We start from the raw sequence: 19,192 nt of genomic DNA, 5'->3' as shown, positions 1-19,192 counted from the left end.
AAGTGTGTCGCCTGTGTTATAAAATGGGACTCTAAAAGTTTTGGTGTCGCTCATTAGTAAAAGACAACACCTATTTCTTCTTAATTTTTATTTCAATATTTTTTATGAAATAAAATTAAATATTTTCTGTAACACCCCGACTTCTAAACACCATTAATTAGGTTAATTATCTTTAATTAGCAGCGGAAACCCTAATTTAGTCGGAGCGTCACATGCCGTATTTCCCTCGTGGGAAATACAAGGCGACATAACCTTTTTACATTTACTGACTACTGATGAGTAACAGTAATTATACTTCACTTCGATTATTTCTTTAATATTTACATCGAAATCTAAATGAAATTTAATAAATATTCCTAACATTGATTAAATATAAATATTAAAATCCAACTCAATAATTGAAATTTGACTTAGAGTTTAATTTGTTCATCCATTATTACTAGTGATACATGATTATCTTTATTAAGCATCGATCGTGAATTTGATGGTTGCATCCTCACTCTAAGGCATCCCCTGATCTTCTTCGTACCTAAAACAAAAGCAACATCGTGAGCCGAGGCCCAGTAACATACTACCCTAACAGCGTAAACTCATTTCAATTCATTTTATTTACTTTGCAATCAGGGAGAATAGAACATAGTAAAACACTTTCATAAATGCATTATAATAAAACATCATTTATAACTTGAAACTTTAATAGTTCCCATTATCTTTCATAAAACCTTCATTTTACTTGGTAACTGACAAGTTAGCCTTGCGGGACGTCTCCCACCTTGCGATAGTCCTCAAGGAGCATTCTCCCTTGTTGGACATACGCCCGTACCTAAATAGTTTCTCTTTTAGCTTGCGGTAACCCTCAAGGAGCACTCTCCCTTATTGGGTGTCCCGCGGTACGGCGGTACGTGCACGACCTAGAAATAGTAACCCCACTAACTGCCAGAACCTGTTCCACTTTTATTTATCATGTTTCGTATATTATTCATAACTCATAAACATCATTCTTCATAAAATCATTCATAAACGCCTTTGAATATCATCATGCATAAAACACACATTATAAATACATTTCATATCCCACAATCCAATAAAAGCATATCATTATAAACACATTTCATAATCTCATAAAACACATTTCATAAGGGGATCGTGGGTGTTAGCAATAGATGTTACCTCAACCGTAGTTTATATTCCCTGTTCGATGGACCGTTCTTCCTGAGTTCCGAGTTCGATTCTTTCAAAATATTAAATTATTGAATTAGTACTAAAACGAAAAATAAATTAAAATCGACATTTTATTAATAATAAATTTTATAAGTAGTGAAGTTATAAATAACAAATTTAATAAAAATATAATTTCATAAATCGGTTTTCAGGAAATATATTACTTGAATTTCATAAATTAACGAAAACATTATTTAAATCAGATTTTGTCAAAATATATATATATATATATATATCTTAAATCATAATTAAAAATCAATATTATTTTAAGTAATCATTTACATAAAACATTAAGATTAGTAAATGGACCAAGATATCAAACTTACATTGGGAAAACTGGGCTAAGTGATTTGGGCTTGGCTTAGAGAAATAAAAGAAACAAAGTTCCTAAATGGAACTTGTTTTCTTTTTCTGGAAAGGGAGGCACGAGAGCAGGGGAGGGGGAGGGCACGAAGGAGGAGGGAAGCACGAAGAGGAAGGAGAGAGGAGATGGTGGGCGGCGGTATGGGAGGCGGCGCAGCAGGGAAGCGCCGGAGAGACGGTGGTGGTGGTGTGGTTTCGCGACGGCGAAACGGCAAGGAAGGGGGGGAATGGTCGCGCGAACAGGGGAAAGCAGAGGGGTGGTTTCCGGTCGAGTCTGGGCGGCGCAGCGGCCGTTCGCTGGGTTGTTTGGGGCGGAGATGGTTCTAAGACGAGGTTAGGTGGCCGGAGTGTGGTGTCTTTGTGGCTGGGTGGCGCGGCAGAGGCAAAGAATGATAGAGGCAGGGGAGTGCGGCACTGCGGGCCGATTTGGTCGAAGGAAAGGGGTGGAGATTGTGGCGGTGGTTGCGTGGAGTAGAGGAAGGCAGGGAGTTGGGCGCAAGGGCGAGAGAGACAGGGAAGGTGGTACGGTGGCTGGAATTGGTGGTCTTCACAGTGGTTGGAGTGGGTGGTGTTTTCGGTGGTTGTTGGTGGCGGCAATTACTGCCGGTGATGGTGGTGGTTTGAAATAGAAACAAAGATGGTGACCTTAATTTATGAGTTTAAATGGTGATGTTGGGATTGGTTTGTATGGAGGGATGAATCAGATTGTTGCTCATTTTATAGTTTTATGGAAAAGCTAATGACATCATAAAATTAAGTCAACATGAAAGTAGTGTGAGGAAGAAGGATGAGATCCTTGGAGACCAAGGCAGTGAATATGGACTGATTTAGGGGAAAGGAGGAAGGAAGGAAGGAACTGCTTCCTTCTTGTTTGTACGTGAATAGCAAGGAGGGAGAAAGAAAGATGCCAATTTGTTCCTTAGGGGCATTTTGGTCATTTCACATAGTTAGGCAAGATTTCTGAAAATATGTTGCTATAATTAGAAATCGACAGAAAATAGAGATCCTTAATTAAGAACAAGTTTTGAAATAATTCTTTATAAAATATCGATAACATAAAATAATTTAGTTTTCGAATAATTTAAGAATGTTCCGAAATTATTAAAAATTCAAAATAAATAAGATTTAGAGAGGTAGTTTAAGCTCGAAAAAAAAATTAATTATAAAATCTGAAAAGTAAATAAATCGTGTAACGATATTAAAACTCAATCGCAATAAAACATCGTTAATTAAAATAAAGTTTGAAATTAGGATTTAAAACGGTTTTAAGCTAAATAAAAATAATTTAGCATAATTAATCAAGCTTTAAAAATTCGGGGTATTACATTTTCAGTGTCGCCTGTGTTTATAAATGAGACTCTAAAAGTTTTGGTGTCGACAATTTATAACAGGCGACACCTATTCTTTTTTTCTAAAAATCAAACGAAATAGTTTTAGTGTCACATGTATCTTAAAATGGGACTCCAAAAATATTAGTGTGGCATATTAAAATAGGGGACACCTATATTCCTTCTTAAATAATAATTAAACAATAATGTAAAACTTTGGTCCAACTCTCAACAAAGCGCCAAGGCAGTGATAATATTTTCCTAAAAATTTCCCCCCAAAAAAAAAAATTCCTAAAAGATTTTGAAGAACCCTGCTTAACCTGCGTAACTTCTATTTTATTATACATATTAATCGCTATTTTTATCAAACACTTAACTAGTTATCCGTCACTTTGACAGTTAACTGTTACTCTGATACTATTCAATGTTACGTGCTACCCGCTACCTACCATAACTAATTTTGCCGAGCAAGATCTACACTATACTGCATTAAGAAAATGAGAAGAATATAATGCCTCCGTTCCGGAAATATCGCACCATGGTTGACTTTTACTCCTATAACCATTACTTTGACTCTTATATCTCAAATCGCGTGCAAGTAAAAAATTATAAAAAATTAATATTTAGAGAATATATATCGATACGAATTTAACATGACTCCACATGACTAAAGTTTCCTTACGTACGATCATAAAAAATGGCCAATGTCGTAGTGCAATAGTGTAAAATATAAATGATGTGATATTTTCGGAATGGATGAAGTAGTTAAAATTAATAAGTTGGAATCATTCAACACGCATCCAAAATCTGTCTTTTAATCTTTTTTTAAGTTCATAATCTAAGTAATTAGGAGGTTAGAATTTATTTTGGCAAATTAAGTTTCTAGCATTCCGTTGGATTGACGTCTTGACCGTACAAAATTGTCGGTCATCTCACGTGACACACTGACTCGATCACTAATCGAAGTCGAATCTTATCTGCTTTCTACTTTGGCGGTATTCTCCCTAGAGATTTTGATAACTTCACTGCCTGTTACATAAACACCTATCTTAAAGCTTGTTATTAGGGATACGTGTCTAATTATTGTGGCTTCAACTACAAAGATTCAAACTATTATTTTTAATCTCACCGCACTTTACTGTAACTATAGCATCCCTCTTGTTTGGTGGAGTATTATATTGGAAGTTAGGTAGGACTACAATGTCACCTTCACTGCTCAATTGCTCATGGAATAAAGTAATTGGACAAATGTCATAAATTTTTTATATAGAAAATTGGTAAGTGGACGTGGGAAACTTGGAATGCACCGTCGAAGTAATGTCAGGGGTTAGTATTTCTATCGACATCTGATAAAATTAGAACGATACAAAAAAATAAAATGCGGCTGATTGTGCTTTTTGTTTGACGGTTATTTTCGTTTGGATTGACGCATCAATCATTATGATACCCCTTTATTTCATCATTCGTCAAAACTCTGACAACTTAGTTAGAGTTTGACTTGCATTGTCAATCATTTATTAACTTTGATCATTAATATATTATCGTAATATTATACGAAGTATTAAAATATAAATAATAATATTTAATTTGTTCTTTTAGAGTTACGGTGTATATAAAGTAGTTTGACACTCCCTCTCTCTCTCTTTCTTCCTATTCTTTTCTCTTTTTGTAGAGTTTATAAAAATTAGTTTTTGAGCCCGTTTAAAGAATGGACGATTATATTAATGGTTACTAAGCCGTCTTTTAAAGTGTTAATTTTAATGAAGGTTTGTGATCTTGATTAATGAGAATATATGATTTATATATGAGTTAAATTTAAATTAAAAAACATATAAATTAGATGGTGAATTAATATTGAGTGTTAAAGATGGAGATGGAGTGGAAGAGGTTGAATGAATATATGAACTAAATGGTCAATTGATGTTGAATGGGTAAGATGAAGGGGGTGGGGTGTTGAAGCTGTAAAATATTTCGTATAAAAAAATAAAAAAATAAAATTATTGAGGAACGATAGGGTGACACGTGTTATCTAATGATCTTTGAAAGATGGTTGACACGTGTCATCTAATGGTCTATGGTTTTCTTTTTTAAATACTAGGTATAGATTAGAGTTTTTAGGGTGTAAATAGCCAAATTTCTTATCTCTTTAATTCTATTTTATTTTTGGGTTAGGCCTTAATAAAACTACATTTTTCCAATGTAGTAAGTATTCCTATGGTTGATTTGATTATAGTTAAGTATCGTGTGTTTAGTTTAGTTTAGTTCAGATTGTTTCTTTGGTAAAGATTTGTGCGGGATCGAAGAAGAGGCTAATCTTTCGAGTACAATCAGACGAATCAGATGGAAATCACATTTGTCACGGCTACAACGGATCTATAGACTCCCTCATCGAAGAAGGCTGTAAATCACAGTGATATACAAGAGGATATACATAATGTTTTAATATACTACGATCGTAGCTATGGTGAAAGGAAGTTTTTATTTGATTCGATTGTTATGTATTTGTTAGATTCACATCTTTATGTACATGTCGTACGACTTTTATCAATGAATTAATTTGATTCTCAAAAGTAGTTTGTCCCCTTTTATTTTAGGTGGAATATTTTTCTTCTGTTATGAAATATTTGTTTCTTTTCTAAGCAAGTGTCGTTTTTTTTCCTTTCTATAGTTTAACTTTCATTTTTAACATCTCGATATATTTAGAGAAAATTTATAGGAAAAATCTTGTTTTTATGTATTTCTAACATAAATATATTAGTGTATTTTTTCTCTCTTTTTTTAGTTAACACATTTATTTGTTGGGAAAGTTTTTTTAATTGACACGCTTCCTACTTTGGTAAGTTTTTTCACGTCAATTTCCTATTTTATCGTTATATGGGTATGTACATGATTAGCGTGTTAGTGGATAGAGGTGTTATTGTCTATTACCTTCCTTTGACACCTTTTCTTAATAGGTGTGCCATAATAAAGTGTGTTAACGAGGAAAACACGAACGGGGGGAATTTTTTTTTTTTTTATACAAGTAATTTTATGAAAACAATTTTAATGTAAGCTTAAATTTGAATCTAGAAAAGCAAAAGGAACTATACGTTAGAATTGGAGGATGTAGTAATCTCGAAAAGAGAAAGTGGCAGTAAAGAATCAAAGGCAGTATAAAGTACGAAGTATAAGAGTACTCTTTAATCACAAATTCTTATTTATAATGGGTGTACAATAAATATTGTACACCGGAGTAAAAGTTGACTCAAAATGCTTAAAAGTTACATTTATATATGTTAAAGTTATCTATTATTTAATGATAAATTTTTTTATTTGAATAAAAATTATTTTTTCAAAATCACTAATAATGTATAAATTAATCATTTAACCATTTAAAATGTTTATCTACCAACTTTTTAATTTTAGAATATAAAAGTTACAGAATAATAGGTTAAAGTTACAAAGAACTGCATAAAAGTTATCTTGGTGTACAATAAATTTATTGTACACCTTGTGCGCACAAGACCTTTTGCTCTTTAATAACTATAAGGTAAACAAAAAATCTATTTTTTCTTTATCAAATAAAAAGTTATGTACCTTCTCCGTTATTTGTAGAAGTAACCCTAGACTTGATCACCCTGAGCCCGACTCACTGGTCCTGTAATGGGTTTTGAGCAGAATTTCTAGACCCATTTTCCAAGCCTAGATCCGCCCGACCTGACCAGATTTATATTTTTTTAGTGGTGTTAGGAAACTCAAAATTGCAACTTTAGTTTTAAATTTGACCCAACCCAAAATTGGTAAGAAATCGGCTAATTTTAGCTCGAAATAGCGGGTTTTGGCCAAGAAATTTTGGCTTGGAGGTTGGCCCCAACCGACCCGACCTAATGGGCAGAAAATTTAAGGCGTGGCCCGACGCGCCCACAATTTGATCAGGTCTAAGTAACCCTTTTATTTTACACTCAATAGTGAATAATTTCAATCATTAATATCTTTAATTATTCATAAATAAAAATTATATGTTGGAATTTAAAAGTGCACATTAAAATCCTACACGAGTACTCCTTCCATTCTATAATGTTCCTCACTTTTACATTATCCGCGATCACCAATGGATTACTTTGTCCATTAACAGTATAATTTTCGCATTAATAAAGATTATAAAAATTTGATATTAAAAAAGTTTACACGGAAAGGATTCCAATGAGATCATTTTTCTATTATTTATACAGCTAATTACGGTCAAAGTTTTAAACTTTGACCATATAAATAGTAAACATGAGAAACATTATGAAACGGAGGAAGTACTGTTAGGTTATGATACATATGAATAAACATAAATCATACGGAAAAACCATAAAGCCAGGAAACATATTATTTACACATAATCATTTAGCATAATTCAGATGCATACACTTTGTAGCGTGCCCTCCCTAGCTGCGCCCGAACCGAACAAGAACAAGTCTTTAGGACTCCAAGTATCTTCCCTACGTAGATAGTCCACAGCACGTCCGGATCCGCCTTAAGCTTGACCAACTAGAATCGCCCTTAAGGTACTAGGATTTTCGGCTAAATAGGCAAGTGTTTGTGGCTGATTTTTGCTTGAAAATCTTACCTTTGAATACTTCAATTCTCGATGTAAAATATGTGACCCTAGGCACATATTCATAGAGTTTATGGAAAGGAATTATAATCCTATTAGGATACTAATTAGTTTAATTAGAATTTCATTTAAACTCTTTTAAACTAATTCTATCTTTATTAGGATTAGAATTTAATCAATGAACGAATTCCATCAGCTTTAGGATTCGTATCGAACACAAACGTTGCACGACCACGAGCGTACCGCACAGCCCGCGCAGGCCTTGCGGCCCACACGAGCAGGCGCTGCTCGCAGTCCACGAGCGTCAGCCCGCGCGTGCCTTGGCCTTGCTGGGCCTGGCCTTGCGCTGGGCCTGGCGTGGCCTTGGCTGCGTTGTGTTGGGCGCTTGGCTTGCTGGACGCGGGCCTGGCTTCGTGCTGGGCCTTCGTCTAGCAAGTCTCGTCCGATGCTAATTCGTACGATGCGCTTCCGATTAAATTCTCGATTCCGGAATTCATTTCCGATACGAACAATATTTAATATTTCCGATTCCGGAATTAATTCCCGTTTCGAACAAATATTTAATATTTCCGTTTCCGGAATTATTTTCCGATTTCGATAATATTTCCGATTCTGACAATATTTCCGATTCCGGCAATATTTCCATTTCCAATAATATTTTCCGATACGTACCATGTTTCCGTTTTCGGCAACATCTACGACTTGGATAATATTTATATTTCCGATACGATCCATATTTCCGTTTCCGGCAATATCATCGTTTCCGGAGTATTCACTTGCTTGCCTTTGACGATCTCAGCTCCCACTGAAACCAAGATCCGTCGATTCCGAATATCCATAGATGGAGTATTTAATGCCATTAAATACTTGATCCGTTTACGTACTATTTGTGTGACCCTACGGGTTCAGTCAAGAGTAAGCTGTGGATTAATATCATTAATTCCACTTGAACTGAAGCGGCCTCTAGCTAGGCATTCAGCTCACTTGATCTCACTGAATTATTAACTAGTCAATTAATACTGAACCGCATTTATTAGACTTAACATTATATGCATACTTGGACCAAGGGCATTATTTCCTTCAGTCTCCCATTTGTCCTTAGGGACAAGTGTGCATTTCCTAATTCCTTTGTCGCTCGATGCTTGCTCTTGAACATAAGGTAAGAGTTGTCATCCTTATTACGTCCAGAGGTGTTTCTCGGTTTCAGAGTTCAACTGATCAAATAAACAGATAATCATAACCTATGATTCATCCGAGCATGGCCATGCATTTTACAGTTTCTAGCTCTCCGAGTGGCCTTGTACAACTTTTAAGCATCTCATCCCGATTTATGGGAGGACAATCCCAATCTTGCGATCTTGAGATTAGACTTCGTTTGATAGGTGATTACCTGAGAATTACCTTTATAGCCTCCTTTTACGGTGCGACGGTTGGTCAACGTCAAAGTAAGCAGTTCTCAAACAAGTAATCTCAAATCACTCAGGTATTGAGGATTTAGTGTCTAATAATTTTAATGAAATTTACTTATGACAGATTTTCATCTCTTACAGTAAAGTTTCATAGGTCTGTCCGATACTAGTCTTCCCAAAGTAAGTATCTATGCAAATGATTATGACATTGCCATGTCCACATAGTTCAAGAAACAGAACTACTAGTCATCTTGCATTCTAGTCGTCTAACGTTTTCTATGCGTCCATCTTTATAGAAAACTCCGACCAGGGACCATTTTCAACTCTTGACATTCAAGTTCACTTGATAGACATTTCTTAGTCACAGGACTGGTCCTGACAGTCTATCTTGAATATATCGTCAAATTGAAGGGATTCATCATTTAATACTAAACCAAGATTAAATGGAATATGAAAATATATTTCATATATGATAAATGTTCAACCCCAATGTTTTACAACCATGGGCCTCAAACCCATCTTTAAAACAGTTCATGGAATTCAAAGCTATGCTTGTTTTACAGTGCTACAATGTGAGTGTTGCTTCTCACTTGTTACATAGGTTTAGTTATCATGCTTTGCCAATCTTAATATCCTTTTCATCGAATGTTCTTCGAGATATGATGATAAGATCTTTTGAGTTCTTTTATTATGTGATCTAGTCTTTCTTACTTCAATAGTGGTTCTACGCATTTTGTAATGAAGAACCATCAAGTCAGCAGACATGTGATCTCCCCAAGTTCAGTGAAAAACTCTTTAACATAAACAACCCTGTTTTATTGCTTCTTAGGCAATAATTACTTTTACTTCAACTGTTTAGGTTGCTAGTGATGCTTTGTTTGGATTTACTTATCCAAGTAGTTCACAGATATGTGGAAGACTTTCCAACTATATCTTATTATTATTTTAATTTCCCACGCAATAACCCATGGTCTCCAATCCATGTTGCCATTTCAAAACACGATGCTCTTTAGCTCGTCTTTGTCAATGGATAACTCCAAAGGAATCTTGCTTGATCCTTTGCCAGTGTTTACGCGTGTAGCATCAATATTTAGCTTATCTTTATTTCCTTGAGTCAAGAACTGTTCCTATGTACCTTTTCAAGTACCATAAGTTTTTCTTGATCTCAATCTAGTTGATCTTCACTTAGATCAATAGAGATTGTTATATGTTCGTCATGCCTAAAGTCATACGATACGTTTTTGGCGATCTTCATATTATATCATACATGATAAATTCTTTTGCAGAATAATTCCCAATTGAATTCTATTCATGTAGCTTTAGCTCATCTAGTTTCAGTAGATACTAAATCCAGCTAAATTCTTTGACATATAATATAGGTTAAGAATCTTACTTAGATCCTTTGATTTTTAACTTAGTAAATGCTTATACATAGTTCAAACATCCTTTACTTAGATTTATTCATATGGGTCGAATGTCTCCAATGGAGTCTTTCGTGTTTGATTTAGTAAATGCCATTACTTAATCTGAAACAATATTATAAGATCTTTGTAAGTAGATCTTAATACCCAGTATGTACTAAGTTTCGCCATGGTCCGTCATTGATGAATAATTTTCAAATCTAAGTCATTAGCATTTGAATGTTATTTCACAATAGAGAGATATGTGTATGGCACACATAGGACCAATTAAGTTTTATGTACTCCCACTAAACTTCTTATATATCTATAAGAATCATGTACATTTTATGAAACTAAAATACTTATTAGCTTCACTAAAATGTAGTTCTAATTCCCAATTGCTTGCTTAAATCTGTACTTAGATTTTATAAGCTAGCTTTCCTTTTCAAGCATTTATTTGGATCCACAAATCCTATGACATACCATGTACATAGTCTATTCCAACATTTGACTGAGGAAGATGTTTTGTCATCCAATTGCCATATGTACCAATATGCAATCATTGCTTGAATTATAGACTTGAGCATTACGATTATGCATGAGGTTTCAACACAATCCACGCCGTGAATTTTGCTTGTAACCTTTAGCAACTAATCTAGCTTTGTGTGTGAACACAATTCCATGTTTGATGGTTTTTATCCTTAAAACCAATTTGCAACCAATAGGTGTTAACCCATTCTTGCAAATCAACTAAATTTCAATATTGTCATCAAAACATTGGTTATGTTTTATGGCCTTTAACCATCTAAAACATTTGAGTCTATATATGGCCTCTAACCATTTTAGGGAATCTGGGTCTCGTCATAGCTTTCTTACAGGTCACAAACTCATTAATCTATATGATAATAGTTTAACTGAAAGTTGTAGGTTTCTTCACTATGTAATAGAAGAATCGCATAGTTTCATTGACCCGATCTCTATGTTTCTTCACTATCTAATAGAAGAATCTCATAGTTTCAGTGATTTGAACTCTATGTCTACTTGGGTATAGAACATCAAACAATAGAATATCAATAGCCACTTGAAAGTCCTTTGAATATTCTGTTCTCTTTGAAGCACTTGTAAAGTCTTCTAAGAGATGTTTATTCTTTAAATGCCACTTCTAAAGTCCTTAAAGAATACGTGTTCGGATTTTCTAAAGAACTTCGAAAAGCCTCCGGAATGTCCGTTTATGTTTGTTGTTCGCCTCGAAGACACTTTCGAGGTCTATTTTCTCCCACTTGTCATTTTGGAAACGAATCTCCAAAAGGACATTATTTCGAGCAAACACTAGTAGAAAAAACCCTTATTGCATCGGGCTTTTAGACCCCTGTTGCAGCGTACATCGTATGCTGCAACTGGGGGGCCTGCAACAAGTCTGAACTTGTTGCAGCGTACAATGTTCGCTGCGAAAAGTGGTTTTTTGCAGCGTACATATGCCTGTACGCTGCAACAAGTGTCTAAATTTTGGCTAAAATCTTGACTTATTGCAGCGTACAAATAGGTGTACGCTGCAAAAAACCCAACCTGTTGCAGCGAACATCTATTTGTACGCTGCAATAGGTCTGGTTTTTTGCCAAATTTTACACCCTTGTTGCAGCGTACATACATATGTACGCTGCAACAAGGGTGTAAAATTTTAGTTTTAGAGAGACCTAGATTGCCCAAATACAGAAACCTGTCACAACAATAATATAATATCGCAACCTGTATAACAAATATAAAAATAATAAATAGTATTTTGAAGATATCCCAAAACAAAAGTGCACGTACCATATACATTTAAATATATGTATGTTCCAATTTCAACGTATGCATACATTTTAACATAAAAGATTGTTCTATAATATCTAAACTAACTCGATCAAGCGCCCCTAGGCCAATAATAAATACTTGCAGCCCATTGCTCACGAACCACATCAATTTCCTCACTAGCATAAGACGTATTCCTCGGAGTATAGACCTTTACAAAAACAAAAAAAATATCACATTTTAACATTCAAGCAACTAATGGCAATGTCCTAATAGTCTAAAATACGAAGCAAGAGTAAGGAAAATTAATTAATTACCTCATCTAGCCTTAGGTTATGCATATTAAACATGTAATAAGTTTAAAATGAGTATTAGGTTCTATAGTTCAAAGTTGGGAGCGAAAATGCCTCATTTTAGCCTAAATATGACCTACAACGACCAAACAAGCCTTAAATGTACATAAGTAGATTAGAATAAGTCTTAGAAACTTAAAAATAAGCATATTAATCATATAATAAGTTTAAAATGAGTCCTTAGGTTATTTAGTTCAAAGTTGGGAGCGAAAATGTCTAAATATGACCTATAACGACCCAATGAGTCTTAAATGTGCATAAATAGATTGGAATAAGTATTATAAAGTTAAAACTAAGCATATTAATCATGTAAAAGGTTTAAAATGAGTCTTTATATTCTTTAGTTCATAGTTGGGAACGAAAATGTCATTTTAGCCTAAATATGTCCTATAATGACCAAACAAGCCTTAAATGTGCATAAATAGATTGGAATAAGTCTTATAAAGTTTAAACTAAGCACATTAATCATGTAAAAGGTTTAAAATGACTCTTTAGGTTCTTTAGTTCAAAGTTGGGAACGAAAATGACATTTTAGCCTAAATATGACCTATAACGACCCAATGAGCCTTAAACGTGCATAAATAGATTGGAACGAGTCTTAGAAAGTTAAAATTATGCATATTAAACATGTAATAAGTTTAAAATGAGTCCTTAGGTTCTTTATTTCAAAGTTGGGAGCGAAAATGCCTTATTTTAGCCTAAATATGACCTATAACGACCAAACAAGCCTTAAATGTACATAAGTAGAATAGAATAAGTCTTAGAAACTTAAAAATAAGCATATTAATCATATAATAAGTTTAAAATTAGTCCTTAGGTTATTTAGTTCAAAGTTGGGAGCGAAAATGTCTAAATATGACCTATAACGACCCAATGAGTCTTAAATGTGCATAAATAGATTGGAATGAATCTTAGAAAGTCAAAACTAAGCATATAAAACATTTAGTAAGTTTAAAATGAGTCCTTAGGTTCTTTATTTAAAATTTGGGAGCGAAAATGCTCATTTAGCCTAAATATGACCTATAACGACCAAACAAGCCTTAAACGTGCATAAGTAGATTGGAATGAGTCTTGGAAACTTCAAGCTAAGCATATTAATCATGTAAAAGGTTTAAAATAAGTCCTTAGGTTCTTTAGTTCAAAGTTGGGATCGAAAATGTCATTTTAGCCTAAATATGACCTATAACGACCCAATGAGCCTTAAATGTGCATAAATAGATTGTAATGAGTCTTAGAAAGTTAAAACCATGCATATTAAATTTATAATAAGTATAAAATGAGTTTTTAGGTTCTATAGTTCAAATTTGGGAGCGAAAATGTCTCATTTAAGCCTAAATATGACCTATAACGACCAAACAAGCCTTAAATGTGCATAAGTAGATTGTAATAAGTCTTGGAAAATTAAAACTTAACATACTAAACATGTAAATCAGAAGAAAGGGTGCAAGAAAATGATGTGCAGCAGAAAATGGTTGTAGGAAAATAATTTCACCTAACTGACGAATCCGGTGTCAAGCATCCAATGAACAGGGATGTGAAAAGACTTGAATCCGGTGGCTGCTGATTCTCTTAATCGCGACAGATTATAAACCCCGTGCTCTAATCTGTTTCAATTAGCATATCATGAAATTGCATTAGCTAGTTGAAATCATAATGTTATACAGAATTGCAACAAAGAAAAATGAACATGAAAAATGGATGTTGTTGCATGTAGTAACAAAACGATTACCGTGGTCTTGGTCAAATACCTCTAGAACTTGCAGAGGATCGAGTGACTCTTAGTGATTATGAAGAAGGTGAACTGCAGCATTGAGCATTGGTTCCTTACCGTTCTGTGGATCCAAATACATATCAAGCAACCTAATGGTCATGAAATAAAAAATCAATTAGAATATATTTAGAACTCTGTTTGACACATTCAAAAAAATCGTTAGAGGTTTTGGCTTTTGAGTAAAAGTCAAAATTCATAAGGCTCTAACTCCTAAATATAATCCAAATAGTGTGACTAGTTTCTACGATTTCTGATATACCTCCACAATTTGAGCAACAGTCGAGCTGCTTTGAAGACTATCCAGGTACTTCTCTGGATGCACCTGTAAACAATTGAACTCCCAATTAGAAATTGCTCAAGAGGCAATGGACCAACAACTGCTTGTAATACCATGTTCGTATAATTATTCATCCTTAGAAATCATCATGCTCCCACCACCCCAGCCTCCCAACAAAACTCTAACGCGCACTTTAAGAAGAATATGTATACTTGGCCTGTACAACTCTCAACTTTAAAGAATCTTCAAAAAAAAAAAACTTTGTTCCTTGGTAGAAGGTGTGTGCATTTGTAAATGGTCTGATTTGTGTATCACTTTTCCCATGTTCAACCTTGTTTAACATAGTCGAATCAAACTTGAGTTTCCAGACGAGCTCAAACAGTTTTTTAAACTTGATTCATTTAAGAATCAATATGTTCAAGTTCAACTCGTTTATTAATTGAGCTAAGCTCATAGGCGGACTTCTTTTTCCTTTAGATCATTTAACTAAAAAACTCATCAACGGGCCATAATTTATATCTGGTTAAGTTATTTTTGTTTTGAGGAAGTATGAGAATTGGATAAACCCGAGAATTTAGAATATGCAAAAAAATGTTATTGAATGAGATTTTCAGGAAGCGATTATACCTCCAGGCACCTTGTTACAACCTTGCCATTTTGAAGCACATACTGCAGCATTGTAGCCCGACGATCTGAGAAGCTTCACCAAAGCATAACGAATACAATTTCCATAGCATAGACCAGATTTAACAAGCTGAAGCTCGTTTACATCCATAGAAAGTAAAAGAGATTGGACCACAAACTGCAAGTCACTCTCATACTGATCCACCGAGCGCTTAAAGAACTGCACAATGACAACGAGCAAATATAAATCTCTCCTTCACAGATATACAGAAGAACTCACAGAGTAGGTACAAGAAAAGGCAGGGCAATATCTTATGTGATAGGCATCAAATCACAAAAGCTATATCAATAGAGTAAAAAATGAACCAAATTGAATACTAATAGTATAATACTATCACAAATCAGACTTTGTTTTTCCTCAAAAAGTAAAGTTTATATTAAAATGTATTTGTTTAGGGACACAGACAGAGAAGCTGCTTCTAACAGAAGGATCAAAACTCAAACTACAGAGTAAAAGTACTTGATTTTCCTCAAAAAGTAAAGTTTCAATAATTTTAGAACAGAATTACATTCCCTCATTTCCAAGAAAGTATCAATCACATCCACACATTTCTTTGGAAGTGGCTTCCGCAAATTCATATCCATAACTGAAAGCTATCATTGTCCAAACACAATTATTGTAAAGTAATCCAATTTTCCAAGAACTATCAACCATTTCCATCAAAATCAACCAATTGGTAATTACTTCAAATTCAGTTGCATCTGCAAATAAGTAACGTTTTAATTTGGAACACTTGACACTCTAACACTTAAATCATCAGTCAAACACTTCAATTATACTTCCTAGTATATACTTTGTGTTAAGCTCAAAGTTTCTTTACTTATTACCAATACAACCTAAGAAAAACTGTAGTATGGATTCAGCTTTTCAGTTTATTAACAATTCATTTTGTTTGTAGCTTTGCTTAGAATTCGAAATGAGTGATAATCTGGATGGGGTTGAAGAAGATGATGTTGTGATGTTTGGAAGGAGCAGGGGCAATTCAAGAAGACAGAGTTTGGTTATTGATGATGAAGAAGATAATGAAGTTGAGGGAGGTGCAGTTGTTGTAGGAGAGCAGAGTATTATCAGCAGCTATTAAATAATGATAACTAACAGTAACAGTGCTTCAGAGTTAGAAAAAACAGATGGATATGGCCTGGAAAAAGTTAGAGAAGTGGATTTAAAATTCCTTATCTAATTTCAGTACGCATTTAAATTGTGAAATGAGGAGATTTAGGAGAGAGAGAGAGACCTGGACAAAGTTAGAGAAGGAGGTCATAAGAAGATCAGCAAACTGATCAGGTGTATACTGTCTGTAGATATAAGTATTGATGTTGTAATTCTGAAGATAATCACTATTTCCAGCACCGAGAAGATGAATTCCAGCTGAGAACATCCCTTTTGCTTTCTCAATCCCCACCAATTTTGTCACCTTACTCTGGTACTCCTTGTAGTATCCCAACTGTTGCGTAAGAGATACCGCCCTCTGTAGTTGCAAACCCAACAAAGTTAGTCTTTAACATTCAAGTTAAGTTTTATGAGTTAACAAGGTTTTGCATGGAAAGATTGAAACTTTACATATAAGCTGGCTGTTCTCTCGGCGTAACCCGAACCAGCAGACGCAAAGTTGGTGCCAATGAGTAATCGTAGACTTCCAGGAAAAGAAATCGATTATTTTGCGAATGGTTTTTGGGGAACTCTACCTTTTCTTATCCCCTACAAGGCTACAAGCAAGAGGCTAGCTGGAACCATAACAGAATAGGATTTGACTAGGGAGCGCTAACTCAAAATCTAAAAGAACAGACAGATCTGATTGTAACTAGGCGAAAGAGAGTAAATGTAAATGTAATACTTCATAAGACCAACTCAAAATAATAATTACCAGTAACAAATTTAGGAGGCTGAAGATTAAGTCGCAAAATAAGCCTTGCAAATGCTGGTGCCAACAGCAAAATAGAAGCCTGCATTTTCAAAAAATCACAAAATAAGAAACTGCTCAAACTCCTGCATGTTCAATTGGTATCAAAATTATAAAACGTCAGTTAAGTGTCAGTGTATTGCCATGAAGTCAATCAATTTAATCCAAAAGGGTTATAGATATTCCAGCAAGCATTTTCATTGACTTTACAATTAAATTATCAGATAATACAAACAAAAGAAAAACCAAAAAGGTGATTAGAAAAGAAGAGTTCCAGAATCAAAGCTTCAAATTTACTTCAAATTGCATTCAAATTACATACCAACTTGTAATTTATCTATAATTCCTAAATAATGCCAAAAATTAAACTTTTCAATTACCAAAGATACAGAAATTATGACTTCCTATGAGCAGGCCTCAGACTTTCAAAAGAGGAAAAAGAGAAACTTCATGAAGATAATTAGATAAATCAATACCTTAATGCAGTTGTTAAATCTAAACAAGCACGATGATAGATTCCTGCAGGCAGTACGATCTTCACAAATTAAGTGCAAAGAACGAATTGAAGAACTAGCCAAAAAAACAAAAAAACAAAAACAGAATTGTACAAACCCTAATTCTAAAAACGAAAATCAAAAGGGGAAAGGAAGATAATTACTCGTTGTGGCGAGGAGTGACGGCCGAGCAAGCACCGGAGAACAGACCGTTCTTTCTTAGAACCACCGGCCGAGCTAGCTGAGTTTTCAGCGACTATGTCAGTCGTGGTTCAGCGCGGAGAAGGTACAGGACGCGACGGGGGGAGGAGGCGAGAAAAGACACTCACCGGCGAGGAGAGTGACGGCGGATCCGAGCAAGATGAGTTCGACGGCGACGCAGGACCGAGCAAGCTCTGAGTTCGTCGGCGACGCAAGGAATTGAAAACCGAGGGAAGAAGCTTGGAGTTGAGCGCGGGGAGCTCTAAAATTTTGAGATAGATATTTTAGTTAAATGAATTAATTATTCAACAATAATATTATTCCAGCAAACAAATTTTGTTACACGGATTTGTTGCAGGGTACAATAACATGTACGCTGCAACAGTATCTAGCTATTGCAGGGGGCTTTTAATATGTACGCTGCAAAAAGCTCTTTTGCAGGGGGCAATTAATTTGTACGCTGCAATAACCCTTTAAAGGGTTTGACCCGCATTGACCTATTGCTTGTTGAAGCGTATTAATACATGTACGCTGCAACAAGGGGGCTGCAACAGGGATTTTTTCTACTAGTGAAACAAACATTATATTCTCAAAAATTCGTGGTAGAAACAATACCCTTGTGTCTCATTTGAATAAATCACAATGAAACATATATCTATACTTGGGCCTTAGTTTGTCAAATAACAAACACTAAGCTCCCACTGAGTTTGGCAACTCTCTAGATATATATTATCGAAAAGATATTCTGAAATTACTTTTCAATAGCTTTGACGAATTTGGTTTAGTTTGGTGGTAGTTGAGCATTTTGTTTAGAAATTATAGGAAAAGTCTTTATGATCCATCATTGATCGAATCAAGTACTAATCGACTTCGATTATTCCAACTTAGATATACCATATCTTATGGAGCTAGATCGTGAAATTACAACACACAATCATTGATGATCATTCCTGGTATAAGTAATAAACAACATGATCTAACCTAGATCTTTATGATTTCTTGCCAAGTGGATTTTATACTTCTGAATCTTTGAAATAGCCAAACAGATTCAACTTATATCACATTTGAGTAAATAAACCTATATTCACTCAAATCCATGTGAAATAATAAAGTCATAAAATCTTTCTTTAGCTTTGAATTCTATTGTCTAGGCGTTCTAACAATAGTTCATATCTTTTGTTACTTTCAACAAGTAAGACTAGTTGTCTTAAATTGATCTAGAAATCAATCAACTTTCAAAAGTCCATCAAAATAGAGCTTTTGAATGTTAACTTGTTGATATGGTCTAAGCAACAATGCTAAAGGTTAGTGGAACTCCAATCAAGAGATTGTTTTGAACATAGTAAAGTTTTATTGTTAAAGATTTGTTTGTTTTAATCAAGCATATTGACTCAACCCGTAAATGACCATTTCATTG

At 34.5% G+C, this 19,192-nt stretch overlaps 1 protein-coding gene and 2 long non-coding RNA genes across 3 annotated transcripts; all 3 read right to left on the bottom strand.

The window, feature by feature from the left end:
- Positions 1-280: 280 nt before the first annotated feature.
- On the bottom strand, positions 281-2,284 carry LOC110796481 (uncharacterized). Its single transcript, XR_002535600.2, has 3 exons — positions 1,548-2,284; positions 1,171-1,231; positions 281-529 (listed from the first exon to the last, which is right to left on the bottom strand). It is a non-coding gene; the product is annotated as an uncharacterized lncRNA (long non-coding RNA).
- A 9,833-nt stretch (positions 2,285-12,117) lies between these two features.
- Positions 12,118-14,297, bottom strand: LOC110796849 (uncharacterized). Its single transcript, XR_008922222.1, has 3 exons — positions 14,196-14,297; positions 13,940-14,051; positions 12,118-12,305 (listed from the first exon to the last, which is right to left on the bottom strand). It is a non-coding gene; the product is annotated as an uncharacterized lncRNA (long non-coding RNA).
- Positions 14,298-14,411: 114 nt separating this feature from the next.
- LOC110796855 (uncharacterized) lies at positions 14,412-17,596 on the bottom strand. The gene is made up of 5 exons (XM_056830360.1): positions 17,557-17,596; positions 16,741-17,123; positions 16,415-16,648; positions 15,123-15,339; positions 14,412-14,540 (listed from the first exon to the last, which is right to left on the bottom strand). The coding sequence occupies exons 3-5, from the start codon at positions 16,556-16,558 to the stop codon at positions 14,515-14,517; spliced, it is 387 nt and encodes a 128-aa protein (XP_056686338.1). The 5' UTR covers positions 16,559-16,648; positions 16,741-17,123; positions 17,557-17,596; the 3' UTR covers positions 14,412-14,514.
- Positions 17,597-19,192: the final 1,596 nt, after the last annotated feature.

The sequence above is a fragment of the Spinacia oleracea genome, chromosome 5 (genome assembly GCF_020520425.1).
Source record: "Spinacia oleracea cultivar Varoflay chromosome 5, BTI_SOV_V1, whole genome shotgun sequence".
In the NCBI taxonomy this organism is placed as follows: Eukaryota; Viridiplantae; Streptophyta; class Magnoliopsida; order Caryophyllales; family Amaranthaceae; genus Spinacia; species Spinacia oleracea.
This window is presented reverse-complemented; position numbering and strand designations above follow the sequence as displayed.

Excerpts from the sequence above, each read along its gene's own strand:
- LOC110796855 (XM_056830360.1), bottom strand. The coding sequence starts at position 16,558 with ATGTTCTCAGCTGGAATTCATCTTCTCGGTGCTGGAAATAGTGATTAT. Across the intron at positions 15,340-16,414 it reads CCTTCTCTAACTTTGTCCAG|TTCTTTAAGCGCTCGGTGGA; the intron begins GTCTCTCTCTCT and ends GTCATTGTGCAG. Across the intron at positions 14,541-15,122 it reads TTGTAACAAGGTGCCTGGAG|GTGCATCCAGAGAAGTACCT; the intron begins GTATAATCGCTT and ends AATTGTTTACAG.